Source organism: Alexandromys fortis, unplaced genomic scaffold (assembly GCF_014885135.2).
Source record: "Alexandromys fortis isolate MF-2015 unplaced genomic scaffold, M_Fortis_MF-2015_v1.1 scaffold_167, whole genome shotgun sequence".
In the NCBI taxonomy this organism is placed as follows: domain Eukaryota; kingdom Metazoa; phylum Chordata; class Mammalia; order Rodentia; family Cricetidae; genus Alexandromys; species Alexandromys fortis.
Genome location: NW_026068050.1, coordinates 3373034 through 3387484, shown reverse-complemented (window position 1 = coordinate 3387484; position 14451 = coordinate 3373034). Strand labels below are relative to the sequence as shown.

At 35.6% G+C, this 14451-nt stretch overlaps 1 protein-coding gene across 2 annotated transcripts in view; it reads left to right on the top strand.

The window, feature by feature from the left end:
• The first annotated feature begins 7244 nt into the window (after positions 1-7244).
• The window catches only part of Npat (nuclear protein, coactivator of histone transcription), a 29387-nt gene continuing 22180 nt past the window's right edge, over positions 7245-14451 (top strand). For both annotated transcript variants that reach the window (XM_050119427.1, XM_050119426.1), the window contains exons 1-6: positions 7245-7361; positions 9234-9294; positions 10219-10291; positions 11718-11758; positions 12333-12557; positions 13581-13662. In XM_050119427.1, coding sequence (XP_049975384.1) covers positions 9282-9294; positions 10219-10291; positions 11718-11758; positions 12333-12557; positions 13581-13662 — 434 coding nt within the window. In that variant the 5' untranslated portion in view covers positions 7245-7361; positions 9234-9281. The remainder of the gene's footprint in view (positions 7362-9233; positions 9295-10218; positions 10292-11717; positions 11759-12332; positions 12558-13580; positions 13663-14451) is intronic.

Below are 14451 nucleotides of genomic sequence, written 5' to 3'. Positions count from 1 at the left end.
GATCATAGTCTTAAAAAAGATTTTTCAGCCTTCCCATCGTGGTGGCCCATGCCTTTAATCCCAGCACTTGGAAGGCAGAGGTAGGCAGATCTTTGTGAATTTGAGTTCCAGGAGAGTAAGGGGCTACACAGAGAAACCCTGTCTCAAAAACAAAAAAAAAAAAAAAAAAAATGTTACTCGAGTTTGGTGATATAAACATTGTGAATTGGATAATTATTTGTAGTGGTTTTCCTGTGTTCCTGTTTTATGAGCTGTTTAGCAGCAATCCTGATTTCTCTCCAACCAGATACCCTTTAGGGCCTCCTTCCACAATCATCCCCAGCTGTAAGGAGGAAATGCCTCTACATACTGTCAGTGTATCCCCCGGAGAAAGTCCTGCCTGTTGAGAAAACCTTAAGGAAATGACAAGATTTTTCTAATTGGGGTAATTGTGCTTCCCCCTATCAAGCTATTTAGGGACTATTTTTCTCTTGGTGGCTAGAAACTCAAGTCTTGGCTTTTCAACCTTAAAACCGTCTTCATTATTCAGATTTTCTTTTCAGTGTCATCAATTCCAGGGTACCTTCCTTCCCTTCTGTTTTGAAATCGTGATTTCTTTCTGTGTACTCCACTTGCAATGCATGTTTACTCCTGTTTCAAGTCTTCCTGAAGCATTCATGTCCTAACCACATGTTGTAAGAATGAGACACTCTTGGTATATAAAACATCTTCCCACTACTCTCAGTTCTGTGATTTAGTTATCTTTTACATATGTAAACTTACGTCAGCAGTTTACTGCTTGATTGTGATTCTTCTGTTGTGCCCCCTTACCATCTTTAGCCCCTCTCTTTTGGCCCCTTGTGATTTTTTTTTTTTTTTTTTTTGGTCGTCGTCGTCGTTGTTTTTTGACATGTTCCAAATGCTGCCAGTTTCTGGGCATAAGGGAGAAGATAATTTTTCTTCCCTTAGCATTCACTCTTCTGTTTTTTAACCCTTTAACACCAAAACATTTTTTTTCTGAACCCTATCTCACGTTTTCCTATGCCCTTTGTCACTTAGAAGATAGATTACCTTGTAAAATGCCTTGTTGCTTAGTTGCTTTACTAGTTCATTTTCCTCTAGTTCTTCAGCTTACAATACTCATCTCCCTGCTCCCTGCTTAACCACAGCCTTCTATTTATTGCCTTCATGGAAACTTTCAAAATACTGGAGAGTCCAAGATACTCCAGTAAACTGTCGCTTACTGCCTCTAGCTCATCAGTTTGGCTTTTACTAATATGCCATAGGAAGTGCTCTGTGGAGCTGATTCTACTTGTCTTTCAACCCAGGCCCATCTTCTTAATATTGTCACTAGGTTACAGCAGAAAAAAACTTGCTTCAAATATTATATATTCCTTTTTTCCTAATATATTTGTATTAAAGGTTCGAGTCAAATGTAGTATCAGAAAGTTCTTCCAATAGCTACAGTTAGTAATTTCTCCAGTGTCCTGTTAAAGTAGATGTGTTGGTAGATAACGGTGTTTTTGGTAAGGAACACATAACAAAATTGGTCATTCTAGTAATTTATAAGCTTATAGTGTTAGTTACATGGCTTTGTTCTGCAACCACCCCTACCATCCACCTCTAAAATTTTGCTTCCTAAATTGAAACCTTCTCAGTAGTTTTTATCTTAGATTCAAGAGTTCTTAGGAACCAAAATGATGGTTTTTTTTTTTTAAATGCTATGTATGAAAGAAGTACTTTCATGGTTGAAGGGTTCGGATTTTCTTCAATTTCATAAGTAGGTAACTTTTTGCGTGAGTTGGCATCCATTCAGAAAAGAAACCAGAAACTAAGTTGTACGTTTAATGTGTTAGGATTTAATGAGGGAGTTGGTTATACCAGTGAAACAAAAGCTAAGAAGCCGAACAGCTTATGTGAGACAGCATATAGATTAGCACAGCAGGAAGCCATGCTGAGCCAGGAGACAAGGCAATATAAAGCAATCAGACAACTGTGTGGGAAGATGGAATTGAAAACCTGTCTGATAGGGGAGCCATAGTCAGAGAAGAGATTCTTGAGGCAATCAGGGAATGTGGCTTCTTCCTCCTGAATTCCAACCTGAACAAGCACTTGCCATTTTAGCAAACTTAGCCAGACATCAGCTGACAGACAGGTGAGCCAGGTAACTTTGCCTGTTTTAAATCTGGCTTCTGTTTTTAGAGTCCTGGAAAATGAACAGTTGGTTTGAGAACAAACGGGACCAGGACTGACATATTCTTAAGAGATTAAGAACCATTGGTTTTATTTACTTTTATATTAGAGACATAGATATTTAATAAACACCAGAATGCAATTTTGATTATTCTGTATCTTGAGTACTACCTGTATTCACTCCCTTCAGGTGTGTGGCCAGAGATACCTTGGAGCTGGATTTGCAGGAAGTTGTAAGCCACCTGACGTGGGTGCTAGGCATCAAACTTTGGGTCCTTTGAAGAATAATACACACTTTTGACTGATAAACAAGACCAGTTATTCATGGTTCTTAACTGTTTCTTTTCTGTTGAATCTCGTTAACTATTTTTATCTTTTATTCAGCATCTATACTAGGCAAGTAAATTCCTACATACATACGTGTGTGTGTGTGTGTGTGTGTGTGTGTGTGTGTGTGTGGTGTTTGTGTTTTGATTTCCCAACCATTTCAGGACATATCAACACCTTCTTAAAGCTTTGAATGATTTTCTCATGCCGGGTAGTAAATTCTTGAGTCTGTATCGTCTCATGAACTGAGCCATTCCTATTTTCTCATTACTTTTAGCTTTTCATAAATCATTTCTATCTTCTAACTCCTCGTAATTCATAATTTATGAATTTATCTTATACTTGTAGATCTACTACATTAAGAACACTGTTATCTTTCTAAGAATTTATATTTTTTCCAAGGACATTGAACCAGCAATATTGCTAGGGAATCAATACATGAAGGGGTATTTACACAAAGGGGGCATTAGTTCTTGCTTTCTTCAGGTTTCCTTTTGTCTTTCCCTCAAAACGACAAGCTCTTGGAATTATGATTTCCAAACTTTAAGTAACCTTGCTGTAGTTAAGGTTTTATCTGTCGTTTGATTGATAATTGGTTATGGTCAATGGTTAATGATGGTGAGTAGGTGTTTTCGTAGCCTGCTCATAAACGATATAAACAATGGCATTGTTAAATATTTTCAAGTATTTCCTACATTGTTTTTGAACTCTTTGGTTTTTTTGAGACAGGGTTTCTCTGTAGCTTTGCAGCCTGTCCTGGAACTAGCTCTTGTAGACCAGGCTGGCCTCGAACTCAAAGAGATGCACCTGCCTCTGCCTCCTGAGTGCTGGGATTAAAGGCATGCGCCGCCACCGCCACCCGGCTGTTTTTGAACTCTTAAGACAAAATAGAACTTAACCAAATTTAACCAAAAATGGAAGCTCATATTTTACTAAAGCATATTTTTAAGAGTAGAACATAATGTGCCCCAGGTATTTATAGGTGACTATAACTTGAGCGTTTCTTTAACAAATAGAAGTAATACAGCATTTTCACAGAGCCTTTTCTCAAATATGCTCTGTAAGCATGTACTGACTTAGAATGTGTCATGAACTGTCGTGTCTGATATTCTTTCCCCAAGGTATTCTAGCACCGTTGATCATATTTTCTTCTTAAGGGTGGAAGAATTAACTACATTACTCTCTCTCTAGGGCATTGCTATTCAGCCTTCATTTCACTGTCATGCCCTTTACGGAGTCTTTGTAGACTTTTTCTAACTGCCCCTCACATATATTTTTAATGTCACAAGTAAACTGTACATCTTTTTATATTAGACATATATCTCTTGTATGTGCATAAAAATGAAATATTCCTATTCCCTCATAAGCAGTTTCTACCCTGTTTTAGGATGGTATCACTTTTTAGGAATATATATTCTCCAGGAAGGAAAATCTTGATCGAGTCCTGTTTCACAGTGACCACCTGTCAAAATTCTCAAGTGACAGAATACATCTAGGTGATTCATGCTTTCAGAACTCCCCACCATGAGAAAAAATTATTTGATGGATCTAATGCAAAATCTAAAGAAAAGTTCTCACTGTCCGAATTCTAAGGTGATTCCAGTGGTTTGTGTGTGTTCTCAATTGGTGTTCACAAATCCTGGTGCCACTTCACTTCCTCCATAGTCTTTGGGAATACCAACTGAGGCATTTTTTCAATGGTTATATTTCACAAACAGGGAAAAGTGCTTTTTTGTAGTTGAATTTTATTATATTGTGTGAGAGATGAAGGTGGAAACATTGGACAGAGTGAATGTGCACACATGTGAAGGCCAAAAGATAACTTTCAGGAGTAAGCTGCCTCCTTCCACTGTGGGTCCCAGCGTTCAAACCAGATCCTCAGGCTTATGAAACAAATGCCTTTACAACTGAGCTATTTTGCTCGGCCAGACCTGTCGTTTTAATTCATGTAATAATACATCTGAAATGTGATCTTCAGTAGTAGCAATTTTAAAGTAGGGATATCTGAAATAAAGGGGGTTGTTGTTGTTTGGCTTCGGGTTCTTTTTGGTTTGAGTTTTTTTTTTGTTTGTTTGTTTGTTTGTTTCTAAATGTTTCTTGTGCTCCAAAAAAAATACCCTATGTTTGTATGTTTGTTTTTCTTCATCTAAGGCATAAGTTAGAAGTAAGAAAACCTATTTATTAACTACAAGACGAAAGTGGTGAGTTGATTCCCAGATCAGAGCAGGGCCTAAAATGAGATGACCTTTTCTTTCCTTGCTCTTTCCTCGTTGGAAGTCATATAATGGCTTTATAGGCCATTTCATCAGGATTGGGTTTTTTATTGTTTTTGGGTTTTTTTGATTGTTTTGCCTAGTGTATGTAGGGGGTCAGAATAGGGTGTCTGTTGGGGCCCCTGGAACTGGAGTTACAGATGGTTAAAAACCACAATGTGAGTGCTAAGAACTGAAGCCAGGGCTGGAGAATTGGCTCAGCAATTAAGAACATTAGCTATTCTTCCTGGAGTCCTGGGTTCAATTCCCAGCACCCACATGGCAGCTCACAGCTGTCTGTAACTCCATTTCTTGAGGATTCAACACTCTCACACAGACATACATACAGGCAAAACACCAATGTACATGAGATAAAAATAAATATTAGAGAAGGAAAAAAAAAAAGAACCAAACCCAGTCTTTTCGAAGGGCAGCAGATGCTCTGAACCAGCCCTTGTTTGTTTTGTTTTTAATTAAAACTGTGTTAAAAAATACATTTCCAACTGGACAGTGGTGATGTACTCCTTTAATCCCAAAACTCAGGGAAGGCAGAGATAGGTGGATATCTTTGAGTTTGAGGTCAGCCTGGTCTACAAGAGCTAGTTCCAGGACAGCACAGATACACAGAGAAACTCTGTCTCGAGGAAAAAAAAATATGTACATTTCCAAGTGCAGAAACTCTTAAAAAATTTAAAATAAGAAGAAACTTTAGATGTCATTTATTAAGGCAAACAAAAATGTTTTTTGCTTGCTGTATTTTACCAACACAGAGATAAATACACTTAGGATAAGCAATGTAAGGGATTACTTAGAGTTATTACAAAAGACAAAAGTATAAGCAAAGGGAATACGGTATTTATAGAAAAATTAGTTTTCTGAAGAATTGAAAATTAAACACCAAAGAATGAGTTGAAACTACCTAGGCTAAGGCAAGATGAGCTGCCCAAACAAACAATACAGTATACATTTGGCTTTAAAATAAGAGCATTGTTATTTGTGGAACTTTTGTAAGATTAATTTGTTTGAAGAGATGGAATGGTAAGACAATTAAAATGAAATTAGGATGCAACAAGTAAAGTTTCATACAGTATGTGCTGAATTTACAATTAGGTTTTTTCATGGCAGTAAATAACACAAAATAAAATATTGAAGAGAATATAATATTTTTAATAAGCAATGCTACCATTAATTCCAAAACATTTGCATATCTCCGACAGGAAATATATACGATAATAAGCATTCCCAACTTTCCCAGCCTCCAGCAGTTACCTTTATATGTATGGATTTGCTTTTTCTGGACATCGCCTATAATTGAAATATTTGTGGGTTTTTTTTGTTTTTTTTTTGTTTGTTTGTTTGTTTTGTTTTGTTTTTTTGCCTGAATTCCTTTAGCGTGGTTTCAAGAGTGATTCAGATCATAAAGGGTTTAAGGCTTCTGTCCCAGTTGTATGAACTGAATAATGGTTTTCCTTTTACATTTTCCTAATGACTAGTAAAGTTGAATGCCTTTCCAGGAGTTTGTAGTATTACCCTCTTTGCAGAGCTTTTGCTTATTTCTTAATTAGATTACCTTTTTATTATTGACCGTTTCAAGTTCATTATATAGTTTGCTTTCTAGCATTTACAAGATATATGATATGCAAATTTTTTCTTCCATTTTAAAAGTTATTTTACTGGATTGATGGCATCCTTAGTAGCATAGAAATTTGAAATGTTGAAAATCAGCTTATCTTTTTCTTTGATTTCTTGTTTCAGATATTATACCTAGGATATCATTGTTCTATTCAAGACCAAAAGTTTATCTTTTTGTTATTTGTTTTTGTTTTTCTAAACATTTTATAACCTTTGCCGTTACAGTTTTCTTTTTTGTTTGGATTTGGGGGGCCAGCTTCTTTTTTTTTTTTTTTTTTTTTTTTTATAGAGCCAAGTGGTTAACAACCTCTTAGCCTTTACTTGTTAAAGTTGAAGTTCTTGTTGATATTAATATAATTTAATGGTTATAAATTGAAAATTAGAATTTTCTTCTGACCTTTAACACAATGTACTAAGATCTCTCTTCACTTTGTTCAATCTTGAAGTAGATAGTCAAACACACAAGTAATTGATACCGAGAGAATATGGCGTTTCAATAATCCAATAAATGGATAGATATCATCCCCTTTCCTAGTTACTGTTGAAGCCATGGAGTAGTGGAGTGCATTTGCTTACTATTTCCTTGTTTTTGTTGTTGTTGTTTTTCTAAATGTATTATGCAACGATTGTCATTTGTCAAATATCTTTTTACAAGCGCAGCTAGAATTGGATCCTATGGAGGAGCCAATGACTGTAGTCGTCCTGCTTCATACTGCAACCCAACCTTGTGAAAGGTTGTAAAACACCAGTGTTTGCCTGAGGCTATGCTAATAGTTTTCCTACATGCTCTAGCATTTTGAAAGTCACTTATCAAAAGTACAGAATTACTGAAGTATTTGAACTTCTCTTCGTCATTTAGGTTACTTACAACAAGAAAACCTCACATCTACGTGCCAGACGTTTATTTTGGAAAGCTCAAATTTAAAAGAATATGCAGAACACTGTACTGATGAAGGTTTTATTCCAGCCTGCTTACTGGTGAGTTACTCATTCCTTATAGGACATTTCATTGCTAACCAACGCAGAAGACTGGAAAGCAAAGCCTTAAAATGAACTTATTAATGATGTGAGGCACTGTGTCTGTTGTCCCATCTGCTTGGGAACTTAATAATCACAGGATCACTTGAACCCAGGGGTTAGGGACAACCTAGACAACATAGCAAGACCCTTGTCATTCATCAGCCAAGTGAGCTATGGCACATAGATAGCTACATGACTTATCACTGCCTAATCCACATAGGTGGAAGACAGAGTGGTGGATATCTATAATGCAGACTTTGGAAGACTGATGCAGGACTATTGTCATTACTTTTAGACCAACCTGAGCTGTATAACAAGACCTTGTCCAGAAATTAAAAAAAAATATCGTCACTTCCTTTTGTAGCTATCCATATATAAAAGGAATATTCTAGAGTTACGTGATTTCACGTGGTACTTGAAGTTGTATGTTAAGGATGACTTTTTAGTGAATTATTTGGATTGTTCTAATTTTTACATAAAAAGATGATTAGAATACCCCAAACAGTTCTGAACACTTTGAAAGAGTTGCAGCACTAGGAGAGACGGCTCAAGCACCTGTGGCTCCTCCAAAGCACTCACATTTCATACCCAGCGCCCATGTCTGATGGCTCTTTAATTTTTTTTGATTATGTGTATTTGTCTGTTTTTGTGAGAATATGTACACATGTATGCAGGGGCTCTCAGAGGCCAGAAGAAAAATCGGATCCCTGGAGCTGGAGTCACAGGTAGTTGTAAGTTGTCCTGTGTGGGTGCTGAGAACTGAACTTGGTCCTCTGAAAGGGTAGTAGTACACTCTGACCCTCTGGACCATCTCTCCAGATAAGTGAACTGAGGTCTTGAAAAGAAAATGGCATGCCCAAAGTTCAATTCATTTTTACAAAGAATGAAGAAAATGGGGAGTGATTTCTTAGGCAAATCTGCCTTCTCAAGCTTCATTTTTACTTCTTACTTTGAGTTTGGTTTTCCCTAACTTACCTGAATTGGTCTTGAACTTTCTCTGTAGCTCAGACAGAACTTGAATTTACAGTCCTTCTACTTTACCCTCCCAAGCAAGTACTTAGAAATATAGGACTGTACCATATTCCTTTAATCCCAGCACTCAGGAAACCAAGACCAGCCTGGGTTTTGTGGTAAGACCCTGTTATTCCCTGTGCCCCCCTCAAAAAAAGAAATCTAGTATTGAAAGTTGAGAGGGAAAAGAGACCTAATTGTCTTCCTCAGTACATTACGTATGTCCTCAACATTATCTAGAACAATTGTACAGTATGCTTGCAGTAGATTTTAAAGGATTTGACACATGCTATTAAGTTTTTTGAAATCAGAACTCTTGATTCCAAAATCCTTGCTATTTTAATAACCTCATGAGTATGATCGTACTGTTGTAACAGACTACTCTTGCATTGTAGTTAGCATAGGGAAAGCATGTAGGTAGGTTAACAGAAATGTAGAGCTCCTTAGGAAGAATATTTCATATACACTTATTTTTATAAGTTCCGTTTTACATGGTTTACGTGGCTTTCAGGTTAGACCTTGGCTTTCAGGTTAGACCTGGTACCCTTTCTTTAAAACAGTAAAACAGAATATCTCCCTCCTGACTGGAAACTGCTTTTTATGACCGTGCTTTTGTTTTATATAAGGACTCCTGTAGGCACAGTTCAGACGGATAGCATGCTTTCTGTCCGATGTGTCACAAATGCCTTAGTGAATGTTGGTGGCCTGCTTCTTTACCCTTTCCTTACTGGATTTCTGCAGCCTAGATCTTTCGTTGGCTTTTATGATGGGAAAGTGATAGTTGTATGGTTTGGTAATATTTGATCTTTCGTTTTTCAGTCCTTATTTGGAAAAAACTTGACAACAATTTTGAATGAATATGTAGCCATGAAGGCAAAAGGTAAGAAGTTGGATGTCATTGTTTTTAAGATATAGTCTCATAAAAGGCTTTGAAAAAATTAATATTATTCTGATAAGATATATTTTACTGGGAAACAATTTATTTTTGCTTATATTGAGTAAAACAAATTCTAAAACTCCAAATATTAACTAACAGGCATAAGCCAAAACTCATTTTAAAATGAAATAAACCTGAATGAACTCTAGGTTATTTATCATAATGATGAACAACCATTGATATTTGCTAAAATATTTTGAACTGACAATTTAATTTTAATCTTCTGTGTAATATGAAACTAGGCACAGAACTTAGTCGGAAAATTGGCTCAGAGTTAACAGAACATAAAATAATTGTTTAAATTTCTCATGATCCAGAGGGAATTAGTGGTTATTTTCTTGACATTGTTCTCATAGTTCATATCATCAAAACTATTATTGTTAGATTAATTATCATGAAGTAATAACCAAAGGAAAAGTAACTTGCTTTACTAATGCCTGGGTATGTAAGCTTCATGTTAGGTGCTTCATATTGTATCTCATTTAATTTTTAACCCAGCAAGAAGTAATTCTTACAACTGTTTTTAATAAAGATATCAATTAAGTTTGTACATATAGGAGTTTCTATAATGTTTCTGACAATTACAGTTTGCCTTTTCTGATACAAAGAAGTTAGAAAATTATTAGCCTTCTAAGTTTTTTAGACACACTTTTTTACTAGTATTGGATTTGATTCTCTGTTTTAAGAAAATAAAGCCACCTCGTTGGCCCTTTTCACACTGTTACAAATAGGCTTACTTTTCAATCGCCAGTGGAACTTTTACAGTTTAGAAAAGTTTTTGTTTATTCTCCTGCTATAATCTTATGTTTTTGTTCAAACTGAAAACTGAATTTTCTTCAACTGAGCTTATTTCCTCTTACAATTTAGAGACATCAAATGAGGTCCCAACAATAATGTCATCTCTGTGGAAGAAGCTAGACCACACCCTTTCTCAGATCAGGTACTATGCTCATTACGAGGTGCTGAGGAATGTACATGCACTTCGGCTGCAGAACTACTTGAGATCTTTATAATATGCACATCTAGCATCTTGAGAATTTCGAAGGTTTCATAGAAGGTGGTAGAAGTTCTTTGTCTTTAATAGAAATAATTTGAAACAAATTGCATGCTTTTATTTTTGTTTTTCGAGACAGGGTTTCTCTGTGTGGCCTTGGAGCCTGTCCTGGAACTTGCTCTATAGACCAGGCTGGCCTTGAACTCACAGAGATCTGCCTGCCTCTGCCTCCCAAGTGCTGGGATTACTGCCCTGCTTTTTTGTTGTTGTTGTATACTTTAACAGATTGTTTACAGATGAGGAAATTGCAATATATAGAAATTTAGTGACAGTTTCAATTTTGCATAGCAACTTAGAAACAGTTCAGACCAATATATAAAATTCTTTAGACAACCATTTTTTAATGACGTAATGTGAGAACTGTTGACTTCATGCTCAGTGTAATTTTCTACTTTCAGTATTTTTAGTATTTTCTACTTTTAGTATTCTCTCATAGTAGAATACTTGTTACCATCTACCTAGTTCCTAGCCTTAGAATGTCAGTTTCAGCATCCTTAGAAGTATACCAGCTCTGCTGCAATATGTGTTGGCATCTCTTATGTAGTGGTAGAGTCTCGTGAAAACCCCTTCCTTTAAAAGCTACAAGTGAATATTCCATCTAAATAGCAGAGGCCTCATTTTTATCTTCTAGTTAGGCTAATGCCTGGAGAGATGACTCAGCAATTATTACGAGCACTGATTGCTCTTCCAGAGGTCTTGAGTTCAGTTCCACATGGTGGTGGTTCACAACCATAACGTAATGGGATATGATGCCCTCTTCTGGCATGCAAGTGTATATGCAGATACAGCACTCATACATAAACTGAATACAGCTAAGAAATATAAAAATAATTACTGTCTACTATGAACTTTTATGTTTACTTTTCTACGTATATGGAGGATCAATATAATTTCATAGTCATAAATGTGACAGCAAGAGGTCTTGAACTGAGATTATAAAGTATTGATGTATATGAATCAGGATTTCTTTATAGGAAAGTCTCATGGCACAAAATTGAATTGAGAATGACTATTTATATGTGGCTTACTTAAATATATCAAGTTCCTAAAGTCAGATCAAACTATACCTTGATATCATAGCATTCCAGTGCATAATTATCAATTTGAATAGAGGTTTAATCACCAAAATTATGTTGTATGGGTGTTTATATGATTCTGGTTTTCTTCTAAAACAAATCACATGTAGACTCTTTATCTTAGGGCAATCACCCTTTAACTTGTAATTTACATTATGTCTGGCCATAACTAAGCCAGGATATATATCATCTAAAACACAATACTTAAAGAATAACTACTTTGTTTTATTTGTTAGGAACATGCAAAGTTCTCCAGGGTTTGCCGCCCATCAGAGAGGTTGGTATTTAACTTTAAGCAATCACACTCATTCTAATGATTGTTTTAACTAACAGCACATTTGTGCTAGATCTATATTTTTTTAATTGCGTTTTTTTTTTTTAAGTACAATCATTAGACATTTTCATGTATCATAGTTGAGGGGACTTGAGGTATAGGTAACTGATTGTGCATACACAAGGTCCTGAGGTTGATCCCTAGCAATTTAAAACAGAATTAAAGCCATATATGTATGCACATAGGTAAATATACATTTTTGTGTGTGTATATTCATATAAAATATATTCTAGTTTTACTAGTTGACTGTTAAGTACTAGCATTCTTAATCCATAATTTTTAATACCTTAAATTTGGGGAAACATCAATATGAATTATTGAAGAACAGGTGTATTGGGATTTGTGAAGTACAGTGTATTTATTTAGTTTGTTTTACATGAAGTTGTTGCATAAAGCTATATTATGTTTTCAAGGCTGTCTTTTAGTTTATCTAGTGTATAGGCCATACAACATATAGAATCTTGGTCTGAAATGCCTCTTGATAATGAGTTAATTTTGTAATGCCCATGTGTTTCAGCCCGAACAAGAAACGGAATTGCAGAAATCAAGCGACAGAGGTGGCTTGCATCTCAGGCAGCTCCCGTCAATTCAGAGTTACTGGTTTTACCTTATGGTTCAGGACAATTTACCACTTCTTCTTTGGTAGCCACACAAGCTGTTAAACCAACTGGTCAAATTTCAACTCCAGTGAGATCAAATATTGTAGTAGTCAACCAGTCACAGTCACAAAATACTGTCACTAGTAAGTTTAAGTTTTATTCTTTAAGTTCTGTACAATGCCTTCCATTTATAATACATAATCATGACCCGAGAGAGATGAGAGAACTTATAAAAGGAGCAGACTTCAAGTAGTTCAGCAGCAAGAATGTAACTATGAAACGGCATAAAAATTGGCTCACTTGTAATCTCAGCACTAAGGGTGATCAGAAATTCAAGATTATCCTCTGCTATGTGCCTTCAAATAAAAAAATCTTGACTTAAAATATGGGAGTCATCTTGGCTACAGTTCTTCCCTATTCTAATCAAACTGAAGTCCATCCTTGAATTCATCTAATTCTTAATTTGGGGGTAATAATAAGAAAGACCTGATTGTGTTTTTAAACAGAATATACATTATATTTTACCAGTCTGCCCTTCTGGAACATCTTCCCAATATATGGCCGTCTTTATATATTTTTATATATATATTTATACTGTTTTGTATATTTCCAACTGAGTATTGAAGCTAGATATAAAGTTAGAAATGAAGTTCTAATATAATTCTTGTTATATACATACTTATACAGAATAGTAAGAAGTGGGAAGCTAGTTAATATGAGCTTTGAGATTTGAATTCAGAACTCATGTCTCTGTTCGAAGGAGGAGTTTTATTACTGCCCTTTAAGATTACACTGGAGAGTCAGAGGCAGGCAGATCTCTAAATTCAAGACAGTCAGGCAACACAGGGAAACCCTGTCTCAAAAAAAAAAAAAAAAGACTGTTCATTTCTCTTCAAATCCTGTTCTACACTAGGAGCATTCAGCTGATACTTCTTTTATACTTATTTTCTTCTTTATATTTCTTTTGTATTTTTAAGTGTAAAACCTTAAAGGTATAGGTACTGTACTGCATAGCTCTTATTATCTTGTACCATGCCTTGCTCATAGTGTTACTCAGTGAATGTTTACTGGACTTTAGTATAGAATAATAATTAGTCTCTAATGTTTCTGATGTCATTACAAGGTATGTGTGTTTCTTTGACTTATTGTGTTTTCTTAAAATACAGCTGCAGAGTCTTTAAATATCATACCTGGTCCTCAGGAAAGGAAAACTAATACCAGTTTAATGTCTCCTGGTAGGCGGAAAAGGTAATTACTTCTTATACTTGCTTGACATGTTGCCCCAAGCCATTTAAGATGGACAAAATAGAGTTTAGTGAATATTTACATTGTGAGTAAAGTAAAAAGACTAGATTAAGTTCTTGGGACTATTATTCATTCCATAAACGGCTTTTCCAGCATTCTGACTTAACTGAATTCGAGTTGTGTTTTAATCAACGGTGTGTCTTACTGTTGATCACTTTCTGTAGTGATGTGCAGAGTAATGTTTGTCTTTCAGATAGTCTTTCTCGTTCATAGTGTTCTCTTAAATGAATGTAAGTAGTGTTAGTTTTATGGTCCATAAGAACACATGAAGTTCAATCATGCCAGCATGTTTTAAGGTGTCTTTCCCAGAAAAAAATTTTCTTGTTCTACTTCAGCTTGTATTTCTTAAAAACAAAATATGAGAGATCAGAGTGGTGTTTTTGTTTGTGTGCTTGCTTTTTTTTTCCATGGAGTTTTGTTTGGTTGGCTTTGGTTTTTTGTTTTGTTTTCTTTTGTTTTTAGACAGGGTTTCTCTGTGTAGCCCTTGGCTGTTCTAGAACTCACTCTGTAGACCAGGCTGGCCTTGAACTCACAGAGACCCACCTAATTCTGAAACTCAAGTGGTGGGATTAAAGGTGTAAACTGCCGCTAGCCAGGGCAAGAGATCAGAGCTCTAATTTTTTTTTAATGACTTTATTTATTTTTAATTTATGTGCTCTAGTGTTTTGCCTGCATGTATGTCTATGAAGGTTTCAGATCCCCTGGAACTGGAATTACAGACAGTTGTGAGCA